The sequence below is a fragment of the Erpetoichthys calabaricus genome, chromosome 1, assembly GCF_900747795.2.
Source record: "Erpetoichthys calabaricus chromosome 1, fErpCal1.3, whole genome shotgun sequence".
NCBI classification, from domain to species: domain Eukaryota; kingdom Metazoa; phylum Chordata; class Cladistia; order Polypteriformes; family Polypteridae; genus Erpetoichthys; species Erpetoichthys calabaricus.
The window spans coordinates 298,333,613-298,356,783 of NC_041394.2; the positions used below are offsets into that span (position 1 = coordinate 298,333,613).

A 23,171-nucleotide genomic window follows, 5' to 3' on the forward strand; every position below is an offset into this window, starting at 1 on the left:
TTTGTAAGCTTAGAATGTCGATTCTTCAAAACTTTTAAGGAACATTGAAATATCTTCGTAGTACATGTTTAATTATTCTATCTGTCTATCTTTCCAGTGTCGCGTCAGCGCAAGAATACAGCGCAATGTAGGAACAATCCATGAACTAGCTAGCGCTGCGGCACCGTGTCCTCACATGTTTAATTATTAACAATAAAGATTATTTAAATGAAGTTAAAGTTTTATCTGTATAATATAATCAACATATTTTGCTGCATTTCATCTTAAAAACGAATACCGTCATCATATGTAAATACGCGCTTTATAAAGTGGCGCAGGTTGTGCAATATTATAACTGTAGTGCAAGTTTACAGTGAGGTGATTGTACTTATAAGTAAACAGTTCTACAAGGAGCACTTGATGGACTGATTTAGTGCGTTTAGAGTTCTTGGGATGAAACCTTTTCTAAACCGCGAAGTCCGTACTGGGAAGTCTTTAAAGCGTTTTGCCGTGGCTCAGGCAGCGTCTGCTTCATGCTGTATACCGATATTTCTCTTTCCGATCAGCTGCTGCTGTGATTCCCCACTCAGATACAGTGATATAAATACTCTGAGTGGTGCAGTGAGGGTAATATGGAAAAAGATGATCTGCTGTGGCAACCCTTAACAGGAGCAGCTGAAAGAAGAAGAAGATGCAGTGAGAGTTACAACGCTAAGGCAGTTATGGTATTTGGAATACTATGGCTATTCCCTGGACCATTATATTGCTGCAGGTTAATTACAATCAGATGCATTACACTAATAAACAATATGCAGTTAGTTTCAGTGTATTTATAAAGCCGCGTCAGGAATGTGGAGCTAAGAAAGAAAGGGTGACCACACAGGAACAGTAGCAGTGCTTTGACGCTGGGTGCCGCCAGTCTGCAAAACCGACCGGAGAAATTGCGTACGCCAAGGTATGAGTTACCGTGGAAATGTGTGTGGCTTTACGGCAAGTTTAGGTTTTATACATCGTGATTTGAGCGTGGAAACGGCAGTACGCAACATTTCTGTGCGTACTCACCGTTTATACATGAGGCCCCAGGTGTCTAGGTGAATGGCCGAATTTGAAAGAGAGATGCAAGTATTGTGTAATTATGCATAGACTTTACAAGATGCTGGCTGAAACCATTAAAGTGATGAGCTTTAAGGAGTCACTCAGCCTGCCTATGATAAAGTTCTGTGTCACCATGACAAAATCATCCATCCAGTCTTCTTTAAATTTGATCCATTCTTATCTGTCCAGTCTTTCTTTCACTGTCCTTTGACAACACCTTACTTAAAGATGACTGAATAGTTACACTAAGATGAATACTAACCTCTATGTTTTGCTTTTTCTTTAGTATTCATTTGGTAATAATTTAACAGATTGATATTTGATAACTTAAGTGCAGTAAATGCATGGTGTAAAAACAAATTCTGTTATTTTTATGTTTACATCAAATGATGCTGTATATTTATTCCAAATAATACAAATTCAGTTTTCATTATAGTAGAATTCTTATGTTGCTGGGATTGGCTCCAGCAGACCCCCGTGAACCTGTGTTTAGATTCAGTAGGGTTGGAAAATGGATGGATGGATAATCCTTTTCAAATTGATTATTTTAACCTTAAATTTTTTCCACATAGCTCGACAACTTAGTGCTTCTTGAAACACTAAACATTGCAAAGTTTTGCATAAACATTAGGAATGCTTTTGTCACACAGAAGTATAAGTTACCAAGTAGTGTGACAGACGGTAAAACTTCAAGAACATTCAAAACTAGTTTTGATGCTATTTTTTGGGGGAAAACTGAAAATGATTGTGGTATTTAGAAGAATGAACATCTTGAGATGTTTGACACTGTTTAGTGCAAGGTTTACAGGTCGCTAAGTAATAACCGCATTCCCATTTGCTTCCATTCATTCCAGTACAGGGAAGTGCATGCGGCGCAGCAAAAGTACAGCCTTTAAGATTACCAATTCCTTCAGAACTGTGAACTCCAGACTTACTTTTCTTTTTCAATATAAAGTTCTGCCTAATGCTTCCAAGTAAAGTTCATGTTTATTTATTCCAACTCCTTTGTGATAGACTTTGAATCTATTAAGCATTTTGTCAGTCATACGTATGTCATCAGTCTGTCAATTCTGAGATTAGCTGATTGATTGTGCATGTGAAAACATTTCAGAAAGTGATTGTCAGCACTGAGATCTCCAATCATTTTGTGGGTCGTCTTGTACATGCAGATGTGTTCAAATGAATAATCTCTCAGAACTTTGATGTATAATCCAAGTATCTCACTAAGAACACCTTTTGTAAATCTAATGTGAGTAGGTCACCAGACTTGGATTTCAAAACACATCAGGAAAAGAAATTAAAATAGAGACACAAGAAACTGGCGGAGAATACCAGAATGTTATTTCCTTAACCTGCACATTTAAGCTAATTATAGTCATCCTGCTGGGAACTTTTACTGCTTTCAGAGAAGCATTCAAAATAATGTCTAATTAAAAAACCTATAAGGAAATAATATGAACTTGTTGCAATTAAATTTTTAATGATATTGTATGTCTTCACACTCAAAAGTAGAATTTTCATTTTTTTTCTCATATGCTTGAAAGAGCAAAATCTTTTATTCAAATGTCTGTAATTATAGGATGATCTGTATGCCACTTATTATTTATCCTTTAACATTATTTAAAAACTCACATATATATTATTATACATATTTTATGTTGCCATGATATTATTTTGAACAATGTAAGAACAAAAATAAACTCATAGTTAACAGAAATCATCAAGTTTGTTGCACTTCCTAATATTTTTTCCATCTTAACAAGACACTTGAGTTTAAACAGGTTACGGTAAAGTGTAAAGAAAAAGCGTGCTGTTACATTCCCTATAACATGTAGACTTGTTAGCAAATTTACTTTATATTTTAACTCCACTTCACAGTACTGCTATTTTGCTTTCCATATTGTAGTAAAATGTTAATATGTTGTATGTTTTGTGCTCTGCATTTTTGTATTTGAACAAATGTACAGCAGTGCAGATTATTTCCAATGATCATCAGTCTACCAATTTACTGCCTCTGTAATTCACAACCTGCCCACATGAATCATCAATATACTGTAACTAATGGTAGTGCCTTCACTGGATGAGTCATTAAATTTAGTATCTATGACCTGAATAGACCATATTTCTTATATTTTTTTCTAATGAAACCACTGTAGTTATGCCATTAAATTAAAATTATAATTTTCTCAAAGGCATAGCAGACATTTGCACACATGCATGGAAGGGCTGCCAGTTTCAGATTTGATGAACAATAAACTATGATCCTTTGCCTGTTTTCGTAAGGCATCTTTACTAGGTGATTTACTTTTATTATATGTCAGGTTAATTAGTGTCTCGAAACTAAAATAACATAACATTGAACTATCATACCGGCTTAAACCAGTTCCCGATCTCCAACTACTAGATTCTATGCTAGCACCACTGGGCAGACGGCAGGACATAGCCCAGGACAGGCTGCCAGTCCATTTCATGGCCTACTCGTGCACACATCCACATTCACATACTGTCAATTCAGAATTGACAATAAACCCATCCAACTCATCTGTGTGGAACTGGGAGAAAAATGACATACTACAAGTGTGCAAGTGTTTGCCTCATCATGCACTGTGATGGACTGGTATGAAGCAAGTGTTGGGTCCTTTGTACTCTTTACCAGCAGGACTGCTTTCATCTCGCTATGACTCTGTAGTGAAATGTGCTGCTTCATAGAGTGGATTGATGGAAGTATTTATTTATCTGTATCTTGGGGAGGACAGTGTTGTAACTTAACTAACTTACTACTACATTATGTGTTTGTTTTCTTTTTATACCTGGTTCAGGGAGCTCTTGTTAATCCCAAACTTCATAAACATTTTGGCCAAACAATATTCCATGTCTTAATCATGCTGAGCTACAGTATGTCTTCTGTGATATGATACTCTTCCATCTGGAGTAGCAGGCTGCTGGGAAAGGTTTCTGCTCCCAGTACTCCGGAATTGGAATTTAAGGAAGAATGGGTGGATACAATTCCTCTAAATAACAATGCTTAAAAACAGATTACTTGCTAAAGAGGCTATGAAAGCAACAGACCTCATTTGCATTACAAATACACCACTAAAACCAAATATTATTTCATGACAAGTTTGTAAACATTTTAGAGATTCATTAACTCCACCAGATTTAGAGAAATTTAAGTGATTTGGGGAGATTATTGATCAATCATACATACAGATGAACAAGCCTAGCAAAAACCTGCATATCTTGGGGAATGTTTGTCATAAGGCGTAGGCATGTCAAACAACAAATTAACTGCATAAATATGACATGAAATCTTGTTGTTGCATCTAGTTTTGCTACTTTTTTCTTTCTTTCTTTTGTATTTGTATTTCCTTTTGTTTTCTCTGTATTGATTTTGATTAAAATTGTTATATCTATTACATTATTATTGTTTGTTTGATTGAATAGCATGCCATTATGATGTTCTGGATTTGAAAAACCACCCGTAAGCAACTGCACTATAATTGAAATTTCAAAAAGTAAAAAAACCCGAGTGATAAGCATTGAAGAAAGCGTCTTTTCAGATGGGAGTCTGATTCTGACTATCCAAGACTTATGGTTCTTCTGGTTATGATAGTTTCCGGCAGGAAGAGGTGGGTCAAAGCAGATGGACAGTGATGAAAAAAGCAGTCAGTCTTTCAATCTGCAGAGTCAGGAAAACCCCTGGAGCAGCAGAGAATTACCACATGTGCACTCACATGACAATATATAGAAGATTTAAAACAATTTCCAAGAAATGTGGCAGCGACAGGAAGACAGAAAACATAAACAGTATTTTAGTGAATCTTCATTTGTGCTTTTTAGTCGATTTGTCTCATTTTTTGGATTACATAACAAATTTTTCTTTGTTTTTTTTTTTCTTTTAAATTACTGTAATAATGACATCATCTTGGCACTGTTTTGAATGATTAGTTGTTTCAGGTGTTATTATGTTATTGTTTTTATGCATGGCCATGTTCATGCTGTTTGCCCATTCCTATCCGCATGACACATGAATTACGTGTTGTTTTATTTAAGATGGAAGCACACTGTACCTGACGTCCAAGCATTTGATCCTTTATACAAACACAAAAATGATAGTGTTAGTCAGGAGCAAATTTTTTAGGCCAATGTCAAGACTTTGGTACATTTTTTATCATTTTTTTTATCATTTTTTATGTGCTTTAGGTTTTGACAAGCAATTCTGACAGCTACTTTCTGTTTTCTGGATTGCAAAACAATTAGACTATGTTTCTGCCAATCCGCCTGTGCTGTGTTCTTCAACCATCTTGTGGTCAGCTTCAATGCACTCTAAACTTTTCTAAGTGACTGTCTTTTGTCATTTGTTGATAACAAGCATGTCATATCAGAAGCTCTAACAAGCTCTTACATTATCCTAATGTAAAGAAAACGACAAGAGGAAGATAAAAAAGGGTTGGGGACCAGCTGGTACTCTTCAGTAAAGAAAAAACTGGGAAAAGAAACCAAAAATTCCAATGGTAATATTGCGGAAATTAAACGTCCTTGAGTGCCACTTTTCTAATTCTATGGGGTTTGCTCTGAAGCTCAGTGCTCTTCACTTTGTGTTTTGCAAAGAAATACCGACTTCTAGAGACAATGCTCATTTAACAGCCCATGGGAAGACCTTAGGAGCCAAGTCGGAAGTGACATCAGTGTGCTTTGTTGTCTTGGCTGTACATGAATGAAGAAAGTTTGTTAGCGCTTGTGCTTTCCCCACTGCTGGCATCTGTGTCCTTATCTCCATCATGCCATGAGAATGATCACAGTTTGCTTACAATTGACAGTATAAAATGAGAAGCTTAGAACGTAGACCTTAAGGAGGATCCCACAAAGGTTTGCTTTATTCAACTGTTCCCACCTGAACAAATCTAAGTGTTTGTCCAATAAAAGACAGCTAAAGAGTAAACAAAAAAGCACCATGGAACTGAAAAATGGATTAGGCAAAATAAACTTTGAAAAATAAACTACATCCTGCACATGACTATTATTAAACATAAAGCTTTGGTTTTAGCATTAAAATATAGAAAAATAATATGTAGGAAATGCAAAATCATTATATCTGTAGTAAGAAAATTATCTGGAGTGATTCTGCTCAAATCAGAGGACTTCTAGCATGTTAACAGTGCTAATAACTGTGAAAGATTAATTTGGATATAATGTCTGAGTTTTTAGCTCAGCGAAATAACATCTTGACAGACAAATGCACAGAAACACACATTATTCCTAAAGGAGTCAAAATGGTTTCACGGATGTCTAAATAACATTTAAATTCTGCGAAATCTTGAAGTTGAAATGTGAATCTTATCACAATACTTTCCCTATACATTATCTATGCTTATAGTAGTCATCTCTACTGGAGCATTTTTGCTCAAAAAAAAAATTAGACTTCTCACATTATAAAAGGCTAATTATTGTGACAAGTTAAACTTGGATTGGGCAATTCATTTATAATGATGACACATAGTCAGCCAGGGAGACACACACATGCACGTGCACATGCAGAAAGACGTCATGTATATGCATGAAGACATCATACAGAAAGTGGTTAAATCATTTTCAAGAATACCTAAAATATGTTAAACATCTGAAAGGTCAAATTTGGAATTTGTTGCCATCTCAATACCATATACAGTATACCTGAAGTAGGTGTAAGGAAAGAAAAACATGCTCAGAAATACAAAGAAGTTAACATGCAAAATGCATAGGGACAGATGAACAAAGTGCTTGAAGAAAGTAAGTAAATAGGTGTTGAAGGATAGAGACTGACAATTGCAAACAGATCAGATGTCTATTACAATATAGGATAAAGGCCACTGTAAATTCACACACTAACTTTTGTGGGCAATCCTACTTTGACAGGTGGACATGCTTCTGTGATGACATAGTAGCAATCTTGCATCCCCATTGGGAAAAGGTTCACCAATTCTTGGATTTCACCAATCTAGGCTGACTTCTGGTTTGCTTTAGAAGCATGTCCCTCCCTAGACATTTCCTTGCCCTGAAAAGAGAGAAGAACGTGCTCGGAGGCATCCAGAGTTCACCATCTGTCAAATGCTCTTATGGTTCCTTCCCTCGAAAGGCCAATGGACAAAAAAAATCTTCAAAAATGTCAAACTCATTTTTTTCAAATAATATTTAGCAATAATTGCATTACTAATAAGACCTAGTTAAAGGAAAGCAAAAGCCAGTGCAGGAAGACTAAACAAAAACAGAAACCAGTTTAGATCCTAAACTCCAAGTCCCATAACAGAATAAATGAGTAGTGAGCCAGGCAGAGCCCTCCTTACTGTCTTGTTTCACTATTACGTGGGCAAAGCTGCGGTGGATGGTTAATAAACTAATATATAATAATATAATAAATATATTAATAATATCTAATAATATATAATAAACAGGGACCAAGAAACAACAAAAAACACACTAAAAATATATAATATAATAAACAGAGACCAATATAATAAATTAATATAATAAACCAATATAATAAACTAATATAATAAACAGAGACCAAGAAACAACAAAAAAAATCACACTAAAAATATATAATATAATAAACTAATATAATAAACAGAAACCAATATAATAAACTAATATAATAAACCAATATAATAAACTAATATAATAAACAGAAACCAATATAATAAACTAATATAATAAACAGAGACCAAGAAACAACAAAAAAAAAAACAAAATCACACTAAAAATCTTTAATAATGAAGAAAAGCCTAAGAGTATGGAGTCAGAGGCACTGAAGCGAAAGCAAACTAATACCTAAAACACTTGCAGTGTCTATAGGACACTCAGGTAACTGTGGCTCAAACAACAACAGCTTCTGAGACCCACACAAGAGACACAAGTGAGGATAAGAAACTACAAACACAAGACAAAATGAATATAAAGGAACAGCAAGGGAGCAGGGGAAAATAAAAAAAAACAAAAAGAGGGGCGATCGAGGCACTGCACAATCCTAACACACAGAGAGACTAAGCTAATAGATTTCATGTACAGTGAATTACTAAAATTCCTTCTCACTCTTCAGCAAATCTATATTACACATATACACCAGATATCCTAATTTTAGTGATAAACAACAGCATATCACAGAATGCCATTATTGTGATTAGATTTTTTTTTATCAAAGGAAAGGTACTTTATGAACAAAGATATTATTGATTAATGAAAAGAATCCCTAGTCAAAAAAAAATTCAGTGGAGTTAGGATAACAGATGTTTTGGCCTTTTCACTAGCTATAAAGCCATTTGTAAGAAATGCAAAATAAGGACACATAATTAAGACAGAAACCTGGCTTTTATTAATACACTCAACAGTGTAAGTGGAGACTATATTTCAATATGGTCTCGTCAGAATGCAGATTTGGTTGAGAGGGTCAAGAGCTCCATTAGATTAATGATCCTATATGTTGCCATTTAAAGAAGCAGTATCCACGTGCTGTTGTTCACTGTCATATAATACAACATTTTAAAGCATTTCTGTTTTGTTTAACATTGAGGGATCTATCCTAGTGACCATTGTGCAAAGAATAATATTGACAGGCAAAGATATTCAAAAATATAATTTTCTAAAACGTCTTAATCCAAACCAGGCTGAGGAGGTGTTGGAGCCTAACCAAGCCAACTCTTCTTGGGGGAACAAACCTTGGATAGGGCGCTAGTCCATCGCAGGGCAAACATACACACATCTACACATCCCACACTAGGGTCGATTTAGTGTCACCAATTCACTGAACCTGCATATTTTTGGACAGTGGGAAAAACTTTAGCACCCAGAGGTACGCATACAAAAGGGAGAGCATGCAAACTTCCCACAGGGAGGACCATGGATGTGAATTCTGATCACCTTACTGCGTCTCCCAAAATATAAACTTTCTTTAAATAATTATGCATCTGGGAGAAAAATTCAAAGCCAATAAATAAAAAGTAGGAAAATAATAAAGCACATACAACTGGCACTAATTTTTAATGTCAAACCCCTGTCTAAAGGTAGAGTGATTTGCTCCCCTTATCTACCTCAAACTCCCACAGAATATTCCTGATCTCGGCTTTTAAATATCTCACTCTGGTGTAGCCTCTGTTCCTACCACTAGTTGATCCTTTCACATGGCCCATCTCCCATTTCCAAGCTCAGTAAGGTTGTGGTCATTAGGATTCTTTCAGTGTTGTATAGTAACAAAGAAGAAGAACTTCATTATTGTACCTAAGTGTGTTTTAAGAATATTTCTACTTTACTTGATTATAACATTTTCCATCTACTTTCACTTTTTCTTCTGTACATTTTCAAATGCAAATGGCAACATTTATTTTGGTCGACACATTTGCACTGCAATATTAAACCAGAAAAAATATAGTCTATGCAAATATGCACAGTATTTTGCTCAGTCAAGTATCTAAGAAAATAATGAGTGCACTGTATACAAAATCTGAAAAAAATTTTCAAATACATGCCGCTGACTCTAACACCCGATAATCTATGCAATCATTCCAAGTACAGCTTACAGCATCCCTATTCCATTCAAATTGTGGAGTAGGACTGGAGGTTGGTGACGTACAGTCCTAGTGTCAGGTAGCCCACAGGTAATGCTGTTTTGCTCAGATGCCATGCTGCTGAATGGTGGTGGGGCAAATTGACAAGGTGTCCTGTGTTTCACTCATCTTCTTACGTCTGTTATTTACAAGTCTTCTCACTTTATCCTGGGCAAACGGCTCCAAAACAAATGGTAAACTAGTTGGAAAGCCCCAAGAAAAACCAAAGGCTATTCCTTTGAATGTGAAACTAGACATAATAAAGTCTAGATAAAGCATTTTATTAAATGTTATAAGGGTTTGTTTTCACTAATGTTATTATTAAACTAAATGCTGTCAATTTTCATGTAGTTTGGTGTTATTTAAACAAAAAGGGGTCATTTTTGGGCCAGGAGATGTATCATAATGTTTTCAATTTAAATTAATTATATTTGGTCCTTAGGTTTCAGAAATGGATTAGCTCCTTATAATAGGATAAGTTTGTAAACCTCTTCTTTTAACACCTTTCAATGACTTAAGTTGCAATCATTAAGATGGCCACTCTCGTTGAATGTCTCTGCTTCGAGTTTCATTTACTTGGCTGATACTTTAAAATGACTCACATGCAAGAAGGTAGTTTTGCAAAGTATATTTTTGACTACATATAAGATAAGGATAGATCCTACATTTACTTGTACTTTTGATCCTGCTTTTACTTGCATTCAGGATCACTTCCAGCCATGGTTTCATTATAGCTGGTTTGAAGGATTAAAAGTCTTGAGATTTCTAGGTCAATGAACTCTTGTGCCTCCATCGTGCCTTTAAATGGTCAATTCTGCTTGACAGCCTGCACGGCACTAAGGACAATGCAGTCTCAACCATCCTGTTCTCAGACCAGGTGTCCACTGTGTATGCTAGAGGTAAATAGCCTCCTGCCAGTCTCCACTTTTAAAAGATGATGCGCCATTTCTCATGTTCTGGCACCATGTGCTGTCCTTTAATCTATCAACTTTCCTAAGCCCTTTTCCCACCATGACAAGGTCAAACATTTCTTACTCTTTTTTGGAATACTGTCCAATTCTTCCCAGGTCACACCCCTCTCTATTTTTATTTGTGATTTTTGAGCCTTTTCCCTGTCTTATGATAAAATGTTTTTATTAATAACACTGTTGCCCATTGGGCAGCCTATTACACTTGCTTTTGCAACAGTTTCATCATTAGTGTATGATATCTAGAAGAACAAGTCTTATATAGACTTTATCCATCCAGGTATGCCATATTTAAAGCATTACAACAATCTGTCCACCTAAACATGTAAACTGCTTGCACTCCCAAAGCAATACTGTATGTAAATTAAGCAACGTTTGGACTGAGGCAGTGTCTAGTATAAGGATCAACTTATTTAGTAATTGCTTTAAACTGATCGTAATTAAAATAATATGGGTTTAGGATATTCCTAATCCAGTCAGTGTGTTTTTGAAGGTCAACTATCACCCCTGTGTTTATGTAAATTTCTCTGGGTACTCCAATTTTATTCTGAAGGTATGCTGATAGGTTAACTGGAGACCTTAAATTGTCTCCATATAAGTTAGTGTGGGCGTGTGTGTCCTGTGATGGAACAGCATCTTGTTGGAAATGAATCCCTGCCTTAACTTATTGTCTAAAATACCATAAATGAGGTCTATCATTCCATAACTCTTTAAAGAAATACGTGAGTGTAGAAAATTAGTGGGTGTATGTGGCACCTTATTATAATCTAATTTTAAAATACTGCAACGAAAATGGCAAATTTTATTGTGGTATGTGAAGTATTAATTTAAGTAATAGAAAATAGCTCTCTTCCAATGGCCTGTGTGAAACCTCCACTTCCAAGTGTGCCAATCAGCAACTCGTACTGCCTGGCCATCAAGTGTGAGCAATGTGACGAGCTAAAGGAACTCCTTGGTTCAACTGCTGTAGAGCAAGTGCAGAAACATTAAAGTATCTCTTGCTGTAGGATTCTTTTTAATTTTCTTTTGCTGCTAAAGGTCTATCCCATTTCTGTCACCAGTGTGATTAGCTACCTTACATGAAGTGTTTTTCTCAGAAAATGCTCATCCCACAACATACAGTGTATAGACAAGGAGCATTCTGACAGTCTTGGAATCTTCATGATTGTTGACTGCAGAGAAGATTATGAAAAAAACACTTGTTTATTCTATTAGTTATTATTATTTCGATTATAGCATAAGTTAAGATTGTCAGTTAAAAAAATAATATGAGTTCCAATTGATAATGTAGACTACTTGTTCAGTAAACTGATTATCTATTCTGTGTATAACTAAAGGCAGATTTTGCAAAACAAATACAGTGGAACCTCGAGATACAAGTTTAATTCATTCCAGCACTGAGCTCGTATAGCGAATTTCTCGTATCTAGAACAAACTTCCCCATTGAAAATAATGGAAATCCAGTTAATCCGTTCCGCACTCCCAAAAATATCAACATAAAAATCAATTTTCCTAACAAATAACACTGATAAATAATATATACTGTAGTTTACCTTTAATAAATAACACTGGTAAATAATATAACTGTAGTTTACCTTTATGAAGAGTCCTGGCTGGCTTGAGGGAGACGATAGGGAGGTGGGGAGGAGGAAATGGGTTACTGAGAGGCATCGTGGAATAATTATTTTCACGTTAAATGCAAAAAAAACAATGAAATCACAAGCGCACAAACGCGTAGATCCTCACGCTACGGGAGAACAAGGAACACTGAGTGAGCTGATGGGCGGGCAGCGTCAGCGTCAGCTTGGGTGAATCCCCGAGGCGAGGCGGATCGGGAAACGCATCACACATACCCACAGCCTGGCTCGTGGCGCGTTATGCGAGCCAATGCTCGTATTTAGATACGAATTTTTCGCTCATACTTTCCTCGTATCTTGAATTTCTCGTATACAGAGCTGTTCGTATCTCGAGGTTCCACTGTACAATAATATACAAACATGGTGTTCTTCTAAATCATAAAATTCATACATGTTATATTTTTGTTTAAATCTCCAAAATCATTTTAAAACAGCAACATCCATGTCCATTTAGACAATTTGTTTTTTTTAAACACAGCAGAAACTTTATATGAACTTTATATGAAGAATTTGCATAGTAGTACCAGTAAACAAGTTGGGCTATATAACATCCATCCATCCATTTTCCAACCCGCTGAATCCAAATACAGGGTCATGGGGGTCTGCTGGAGCCAATCCCAGCCAACACAGGGCACAAGGCAGGAACCAATCCCAGGCAGGGTGCCAACCCACCGCAGGACACACACAAACACACCCACACACCAAGCACTCACTAGGGCCAATTTAGAATCGCCAATCCACCTAACCTGCATGTCTTTGGACTGTGGGAGGAAACTGGAGCGCCCAGAGGAAACCCATGCAAACACGGGGAGAACATGCAAACTCCACGCAGGGAGGACCCGGGAAGCGAACCCAGGTCCCCAGGTCTCCCAACTGCGAGGCAGCAGCGCTACCTACTGCGCCACCATGCCGCCCGCTATATAACATGTAAAGACAAATAACCAAAATGCCAACCACAAAATGAAGTCAAAAATATAAGGCAAAAGAGTTCCCTAAGAAGTTTTATTTTTTAATCGCAAGTCACAAAAACAATTTGGTCTTAAAGTACTCTCTGTGCACAGCCATCTGTTACAGCATCATACATAGAAAAGTTTAGGAAGCACATGTGCAGCAAAAGAAGGAGCTGAAATACAGAACATGCTTCTCCAAAATGGCATGTGAATGGTGAAGCAGTGACCTCACTGCAAATCAAGACATCATTTGAGAAAAAATGTATAGTATAGAAAAGGAAAACAAAACATAATAAGCAGTTGTGTTAATGTGATTGTGATAGTTGTTTTTTGTCTAACCAAGATAATAACTGAATGTTGTATGCTCAGTACAGATAATTTATATTTGTGAAAGGTGGAAGGTGCAAGTCAGGTCTCATCCTTATTATCTGGCCTAAGGTATGTGACCTAAGTTAAAAAAAAGGCATTCTCTCATTAAAAACATGATGTATGTATCTCTCTTCCATGACACTGCACCTCAAGTATATGCACCTTTATTTCAATGCAGTTTGTGAGGTTGGTTTGATTGCTAAGCCAGCCATACTGTACGTCCTGCACAACAGCTTGGTAGCCAGTTGGCCTGGAATCAAAGGATGAGAACCTGATGATCATTTCTATAATTCTTTTGAAAGCTAAGTCCATTTTTCAATAATTGCTTTGGCAAATATACAGTTCTTGAATATGTAATAATCAAGCATTCTCTGCTTCATATGCTAAACCTTCTATTTGGGAAATGTATCATTAATCTGAAGAGAAGTGCTCATTATGCAAATCGAGTATCTTTTTCTTTGTCACTTATTATCACTCATTTCAAAACAGTTTGCACCCCATTTATATGAATGGGCTTTCAAATAATTTTGACAAGGACATTTTATGCAGTTACATTGCCTTAACTCTCTTAGTTACGAATTTGTTGTTGCATTATCTGAGTTTTAACACATTTACATTACATTTTTCAAACAGTGTACTCAGCAACATAAAGAGGAAAGTTTTAATATTCAATTTCTTGATTCAATACTTCAATAAAATTCCTATTGATACCATTTACAACATTTACGTACCTTAATAGCCTTGGTTTTATCTGGATTTCAGGACTTTTGCATATTGTTTCTAATGTGGTTTTTCACGTGCTTGATAAATGAATTAATAATGAGGAATCAAGAACTTGTCATTAAATGTGTGTAGAAAATGTAATGGAAAAAATGTGCATCTCCACAACTCATAAAATATAAAACAAGGTGAATAAAAGTCAAATTATAAAAAATGCTTTATACAAACAAGCATGATTACAAAGAAAAGAAGAGAGCATATAAAATATTACGAACTGGGATAGCCTTTAAGCAGCTGGACACCCTATGAAGACATTTAACTTCCTAGTCTCTCTTTGTTCTCTGTTCAGTTTCTGAGCTCTTTACCCTTTACTTTAATTTTTAAAGAGCTCTTTCAGAATTTTCAATTCAGCCTTTCTTAGTTAGTAGACATCATTTAAATCCTTATGCTACTTCCAGGTAACACTAAACCTTGAAAATTGTCGATGCATCACAGAGATGTTTCCTGATGTTAACTGAAGGAAGTGCTTTCTAGATACCAGCGTACATTTTAAAAGCCAGGGCAGTAAGAAACTGAGCTGTTTTCCCTATCCTCCATTCTGACCAGTAACTCTCCCCCCTTTTTCCATTGCTATTCAGCCCTACAGCATCTTTATACTTGAACCTGGAACTGACAAATTGATAATATTATGAGTCGCCTAAGACATGGAATGGATGAGTTAGACTATTCCCTTCCATAGCAGAGTGGTGGCTGTGAGGCTAGGGATCTATGCTGGCATCAGAAGGTTGCCGATTTTAATCTTGTAAATGCCAGAAGTGATTCCACTCCGTTGGGCCTTGAGCAAAGCCCTTAACCTGCAATTGCTTCGTCCTGGGTATGATGTTAATCTGTAGCCAGCACTGCAAGAAGGTCCTCCAACTTGCATGGAAAACTCAGGGGTTGATGGCAGGATTGGCACTCCAGCCACTGTAAAAATCCTCACGCTGTTCCAGTGTGGTACTGAGGTGCCACCCCTTGCATGGCTGCACTCGTGTCCCAATCCGAGTGGTTTGTTATGTGGTGGGGGCGGCAACACGCTGCTCCCAAAACTTCTCTCTCTGTTCCAGTAGTAACCTCCTGTGCATGCTATGCTGAGTCATGGCCTCAACTGAATGGCTGTTCATAGCAGAAATCCCAGTCAGGCCAGAAATTGAAGGTCATTATTACCTGGAGTTATGTTTCTTTCTTTTTCCCTATCTTTCTCCAACTGTCTCAGAACAGTTAGAATCATACTCTTATTGTTGGATACATCTTATTTGTCTCATTTCCGCTAAGCATGATCTGTTCTTGGAGCTGAAACCCTCTGTCTGAGATCTGCCTGCTCCCAGGATATGTTGTAGCCTCAACATGAAGAAACAGAAACTGTAGCAGACTATTTGTGGTCTTCTCTATTCCTTTTTTTGCAAAGGAAGTTGTATATACTTCTAATAAAGCCAAACCATTCACATTCCACTTGCAAAAAACTGAAAGACTGATATTTAACTGTCCACCCCAATCACACACCCTGTTCATCAATCACTGAAAAATGGTTATTTGTGCTGCAAAAACTGATTCTATCGGATTAAGACTTCCACCCGCTTACCTCCTCTTAGTGTTACTTTTTTATGACTATCATTTATATAAGAGAGCAACTTATGGTAGGTGCTTAAATGCTCTTTTGATCCTGCAGGCAGAAAACACTAAAGCACAATGTAAAAATATCCATGTACAGTATGCATGTGTCTATCCAAATGAACAGCACCATCTTCTGGGGTGTGAAGAAATGGAGAGTATCTGGTAGTTGACTATCCTTTTTTAGTCCCACAAAATGAAAAGGAAACCTCACATTAGTACTATAGATTCTGAGAAATCTGCTTTGAAGCAGTTTAACAACTTGGCAATTTTTGTAATTGAATGGTGACTTTGAAGATAATATATCTCCAAATGACATGATGAGGTTGAAAGTGAGGATTTTTAATAAAGGCTATAAACGTGAGAGACAGACAGCTAGAAATGCTTTAACAACTGACAAACATGAAAGAAATTTAGACAAGTCATTGTTTTCCATTCTTTCTTTTTTATCCTGAATGCAATCCAATACTTTAAATGGTGACAGATAAAGACAACCCCAACCAGCTTAATGAAGTTAAAACAAACACAAAACAGGTTTCTGTATATAATATAGTACAAGTGACTGATGTGTTTATGGCAATAAAGTAAAAGCTTTTGTTTAAGTAAACTTGCTACCTTAACAGCTGGGAAAATAATTAGGTTGAGTCTTCCACAGTCCAAAGACATGCATGTTAGGTGCATTGGCAATCCTGAATTCTCCCTAGTGTGGGCTTGGTGTGTGGGTGTGTTTGTGTGTGTGCTCTGCGGTGGGCTGGCACCCTGCCCAGTATATGTTCCTGCCTTGTGCCCTGTGCTGGCTGGGATTGACTCCAGCAGACCCCCGTGACCCTGTGTTAGGATATAGTGGGTTGGACAATGACTGACTGACTTTTATAAGAATAAGTTTATGAGAGTAAAATAAAATGACACTTGTCAAAAAGAAGCCTTACTGGAATGTGAAACAACTACAAAAAGCTAAGCTAATAAATATACTGTATGATGTAATTCATCATTCGTACACCATGGGATTTGGCTTCCAAAAATCACAAAGAAAATGTAACAAAAATATTTTCAGACCTATATTTAGCATTTAATATGTTAATAACCGTGAAGATCCCAGCTGATATGCAAACTACTCCTGGTCTTATGTAAGCACATGGCTGACAAGTTGTTTTACAAGTACCAAATTATAAAGTATGCTTTCAGTTAAACCTTTTTTTTTATTTTAAATGGTACATTTTATATGGTAAACACCACATCAAAGAATGTTATAATATATGAAGAATGGATTGCAACACAATTTGAGAAAAATCACTTTTTTAATATAATAATAACCAAAGGTAACTGTGTCATATTACATTACAACCTCTTTAGCTACATTACCATGCAAATAAAATCAGTTAACTCTGTTCAGGAAGACCAACTTTCAATGAAGCTCTCAATATAAATGTTTCTTTGCTGATAATTTAATGTCTCCTGGTTAAGCATCATATATTAATTCCAGGCGACCTCTTTTCTTCCATTCTGTTAAAAATGTTTTGGACAATTGTCTTCTTGTTACATAATGACCAATAATTTGCATCTTTAACAAAATGGACTTTCAAGTTACAGGCACAGTGTTTAATTTTGGTCATTATTACTTAACATAATCTGACCTTTATGAAATAATTATCTAAACAATCATATGAACAAATGACAAGAGGTTTGGTCTACAGCCTTGCAAACAGTGAAAGTTTGCTCCTTTTTAATTATGCTGATCAGTGAAATAAATCAAGATGCATAACTTGTAGTACATAGAGAAAATGTTTTAAAAATTGATGGGATGATCAAATACTAGATGCTGGTGTTTATGCCTGCATTCACTAAAAACTTACTTTTTTGTTTCTAATATTTTTCACAGCAAGAGAAGCTGGGTGATATTTGTTTCTCTCTCCGTTACGTGCCTACTGCTGGCAAGCTGACTGTTGTCATTCTGGAAGCAAAGAACCTGAAGAAAATGGACGTGGGTGGTTTATCAGGTGAGTGATGATACATCAGTTTGGCTCTAATAAAAGCAATCTAAAAGTTGGATGCTCGGAGATTGGCCTCATGCAGTCTCTGCTGGTTACTATTGATAACACCCATGCTTCCAAATCACACACGACATTATATTTATTTTTATTTATTTATTTATTTTTCATTTAACTTTCAATGAAACTGTATGCCATACATAAAAAATATTTTAAAAAGAATTTTTATATAAAACTACCAGCTCCATATAAGCATTACCTACTGCACTGTTAGACAAAGACACACCTGTTTCATCAGGAGCCTGTAGTGTACAGTCAAAGTGGAATTTCAGTGTGCTTTTAAATTGCTTCATTCATGAACCGCATTCTGTAATCTTACCTTGTGGTGAAAAAGTGCCCAGCCATCTCAGAATCACAAAAGATCGTGGGCATGATGTGAAGAGAAGTAAACTAGTCAAAGTAAGGTGAGCAAGTAGGTATGCAGATTTACAAGTGAAGGGACAAGTGGTCTTGCAGTTAGGGGCAGCCTGACTAGCTGAATATGAAAGCATTACTTTAGACAGCTGCAATAAAAAGCCTGTAGAATACTTTTGTAAAATAGCATTAACTTTTTTCTTTTTTCAGTTGACTAGTTTTTTTAATCATCTACAGGAGAAATATAAAACTAAACATTCTTTGTCCATTGATGACTTTGACCATAAGAAAACATGAATTCCACCATTAGGGAATGTCTTAGATAGATAGATAGATAGATAGATAGATAGATAGATAGATAGATAGATAGATAGATAGATAGATAGATAGATAGATAGATAGATAGATAGATAGATAGATAGATAGATAGATAGATAGATAGATAGACAGACGGACACTTTATTAATCCCAAGGGGAAATTCACATACTCCAGCAGCAGCATACTGATAAAGAATATATTAAATTAAAGAGTGAGAAAAAGCATTTGATATGATTGAATGGAACTACCTTTTCACTGCATTGGAGAAATTTGGTTTGGCCCGAATATTTGTGCATGGATCAAACTACTGTATACCAATCCAGAAACTTCAGTTTGTATTAACAACATTTGTTCAGATTACTTTAAGCTAGAACGTGGTACCAGACAAGGATGTCCCTTGTCACCACTGCTGTTTGCAATCGCCATTGAACCACTGGCGGTTCACTGTCGAAATTCTTATCAGATAAAGGGGATTATCAGAGAAGGACTGGAACAGAAAATTTCTCTATATGCAGATGATATGGTTTTATATATATATATCAGACCCAGAAAACACTGTGCCTGCAGTTTTAACAGCACTCACAGAATTTCAAAAGATATCTGGTCTTAGAATTAATCTGAATAAAAAGTATACTCTTTCCAGTGAATTCACAAGCATATAATATTAGACTGGACACCCTACCTTTTACCATAGCAGATCAGTTTAAATACCTAGGGGTAAATATCACAAGTAAACATAAAGCTCTTTATCAACAAAATTTTGCCATCTGTATTGAAAAAATTAAGCAAGACTTGCGTAGATGGTCAACCCTTCATCTCACTCTAGCTGGAAGAATTAACGTTGTTAAGATGAATATCCTTCCTAAACTTCTTTTTTTATTTCTAAACATTCCAATATATAATAATAAATTGTTTTTTAAGCAGTTAGATTCAACAATAACCTCATTCATTTGGAACTCAAAACACCCACGTATCCGAAGAGTGACCCTACAAAGACCTCAGGCAGAAGGTGGCATGGCTTTACCTAATTTTCAGTTTTATTACTGGGCAGCAAACGTACAAGCCATAAAAACCTGGACACAAAAAAATGAACATACACAGGCTTGGTTCACAATAGAAGTAAAATCCTGTAGTACTTCTTTATACTCCCTGCTCTGCTCTCCAATAAATGCAAGTTATCGCAAATATACTAATAACCCAATTGTGCTTTACTCACTCAGAATATGGAACCAACTTAGAAAGCATTTTAAGATGGAAAATCTTTTATCCATGGCACCTCTGCAAGAGAACCACCTCTTTCAACCCTCGCAAACATATCCAATTTTTAATACCTGGAAAAGTTTTGGGATTAAAATGCTCAGAGATCTTTATATAGACAACATATTTGCATCTTTTGAACAATTATGTTCCAAATTCAACCTCCCAGCTACACATTTCTTTCACTATCTTCAAATTAGAAATTTTGTTAAACAGAAACTGCCCGATTTTCCTCACCTCGTACCCTTCACCATGCTGGAAAAAATACTGCTCAGTTTTGAGGAATTAAACACCATTTCCGCATTACATAAAATCTTATTAGAGTCCCTACCTTTCAAAGACCCAAGAGGACATTGGGAAGAAGATCTCTTAATCAATATATCAGAAAAGGAGTGGAAGGTAGCAAAGCAGAGAATTCACTCGAGCTCCATATGCGCAAAGCATAGAATTATTCAACTAAAAATTATATATCGAGCTCATCTGTCTCGCTTAAAACTGTCCAAAATGTCCAGGGCAAGATCCAACCTGCGAACACTGCAACCAAGCTCCTGCCTCACTGGGTCACATGTTTTGGGCCTGCACCAAACTAACATCATTTTGGACCAAAATTTTTAAGTGCCTTTCAGACAGCCTTGGGGTCACAATTCCTCCAAACCCACTAACAGCTATGTTCGGTGTTCTTCCAGACGGACTTAAAGTGGAGAAGGACAAGCAAACGGTGATTGCATTCAGTACACTTTTGGCACGCAGATTTATTTTGTCAAATTGGAAGAATCCTAACTCTCCTCTGATAAGTCAGTGGGAAACCGATGTTTTATATTATTTGAAATTGGAAAAAATCAAATTCTCAGTTAGAGGATCTGTACAGAATTTTTTCAAAACCTGTCAGTATCTAATCAATATTATTTTAGAATAAGAGAAATAACTATTACCGCATTTATTTCCCTTCTCCATTTTTTATTTACCTATATATATTTCTTCCTTTCTTTTGTTTATTGTTGCCTTATTAAAAAGCCCTAAGCAATTCTCCTTTGGCTAAGCTCTCCTTCTCAGGGGTGGGGTTTGATTTGTCTTCAATTTTTTTTTTTGTTATAAATTGATCTATTTGTATGGAATGATTACAATAAAATTAATAAATAAAATTAAAAAATAAATAAATAAATAAATGGTGAAACCGAAGAAGCTTGACATGCAGATTTACAAAGAAGTATACACTAGTGGTAATTCGTTAAGGACTACTTAGCATTAAATATAAATAAATAAAAACTCATAATGATTTTGCTGATTCTTTCCTGTTCAATACTTTGAGGCATTCTGTACTTTATATTTGCGAATTTTTTAAATTTCTCCTGTTTGTTAGCAATGTCATTCTCGATGTTCTTCTCACTGTAAACACCTTTTTGAAATCAGATTTCACAAGTAGCACTTCATTTGTTATATATTCTTATAAAGAAATACCACACTATCTTGCGATGAAAAGAAAAAAGAAAAAAATAAACTATAATATGGGCCTGAAATAGATTGTTCTAAAAAGCCAAAATATGTACAATTACTGTTTTCTGATAATTGTCAGGAAGGGCCATAATGAAAGCAGAAATCTGATTTCCTTAATTACGGCAATTACTAAACACTTAGCAGCCCCTTTCACCTTTGATGTATACCCTATATTTGTAGCTACAAGAATATGATATGAAGTTATTAAAAGTTGCTTTTCTATTTTTCTTTCACTGTGGTCCTATTTCTACACTGAGACCAGCAGGGAATTTGTCTTTTGTAAGTAAATGAAGGATAGTCTTTGTTGAACCTTTTCAGTACTAGGGTGCTGTACCGTGTTAGCCATTATGAATGTAGAGAAAAGCCAAGCAAAATGACACCTTTTATTGGCTAACTAGAAAGATTACAATATGCAAGCTTTCGAGGCAACTCAGGCCCCTTCTTCAGGCAAGATGCAATAAAAGGTGTCATTTTGCTTGGCTTTTCTCTACATTGAACCTTTTCACAAACCATAGCATAACAAGGTATGTGGCAAAATATATAGAGCATTAATGAATAAATTAATAGCAATGAGCAAGTAGTTTGTGATATATGTGATTTTTGGCTATCATGACATTATTGATACATTTTCAGAATGATATTCCACTTTACATACTCCAGCAATTGTAAAACCACATGCTGCAAAATGTGTTCAGTTGGTATCGGGATTATGGGTAATGCCAGACTTGAATTAATACTTTATTTGAAATGTACAGAACTTGAATAACTACTCTAACAGTGTGACTGAAGTACAATCACCTCCTTCTGCCATTGGCTGCCATGAATGTATGTTTTATATTTGTGTGGGTGGACAGCAGCTCAAAGCACTGCAATATTTTCAAACTTGACAGCCAAGGATAGCCTCAATTTCAAGTGAAGAATGCTAAAAATGATTTAGCAAGGTCAGAGTACATCATCTTACCCCTTCAGACATTTAAGGCATATAGCAAATAAGTGTTCATTTGGACTATTTCTATCTGACATCAAGGCAACGATATACGAGCCATTTAATATCAGATTGTTTTGGTTTTTTTTTAGTAAGCCAAGCCTGAATTGTAAACTTTGTCTGTTGAAAAAGCTTCATGGTAGTTTGAAACTGAGAATTTATTCTCCTCACTCCAGAAACAAGCTCTCTGAGGTTTTTCTAATGGGTTTGGACTGCATTATTAGCTGCCCTTGAGAATATATATATAGGACTGAATGCTTCCAATTGTTTTCCAATTTGTTACTAGCTGGCATTGTTATGGAGTGCTGACCTCTGTAACTGCGGGTGTTTCAGCCTGCTTCTGCTCAGATGCATCCTCACTGAGTCCCTTGGTGCTTCAATCAATCAGAGAGTGGAGAATAAAAGTACACAATCCCCAAGGCGCCAATATGATACGACGAGCAGATCGTTCTGTCTGCTTTTCTTATTGTCTCTGCCTTAATTAAAGGAGGTGTGACTGAAATTCAGATTCATGGAACAAACAATCTCAGTACTTACGCTTCTGAGCATTTACAAGGATTACCTAGCAGACTAAACAGCCTTTTGAAAGTTCTGGATGTAGCCAGAATTAGAATCCGATAAGAGCAAATTCAAAGGTTGCTGACAGGTTCCTTTTTATTGTGATTTACCAGTTGGTCATAGAGTAAGAAAAGACCTACTGTTTTTTTAGTCACAAAGTGTCAAAGGTCATCAAGGCACTACATTTAACAATGCAACATGATAGCTGGTTC

At 36.0% G+C, this 23,171-nt stretch overlaps 1 protein-coding gene across 8 annotated transcripts in view; it reads left to right on the plus strand.

Moving 5' to 3' along the window:
• The window catches only part of syt1a (synaptotagmin Ia), a 1,226,547-nt gene that overhangs the window by 1,124,137 nt on the left and 79,239 nt on the right, over window positions 1–23,171 (plus strand). For all 8 annotated transcript variants that reach the window (XM_028817071.2, XM_028817014.2, XM_028817013.2 and 5 more), the window contains one exon: window positions 17,824–17,941. In XM_028817071.2, the coding sequence (XP_028672904.1) occupies window positions 17,824–17,941 (118 nt within the window). The remainder of the gene's footprint in view (window positions 1–17,823; window positions 17,942–23,171) is intronic.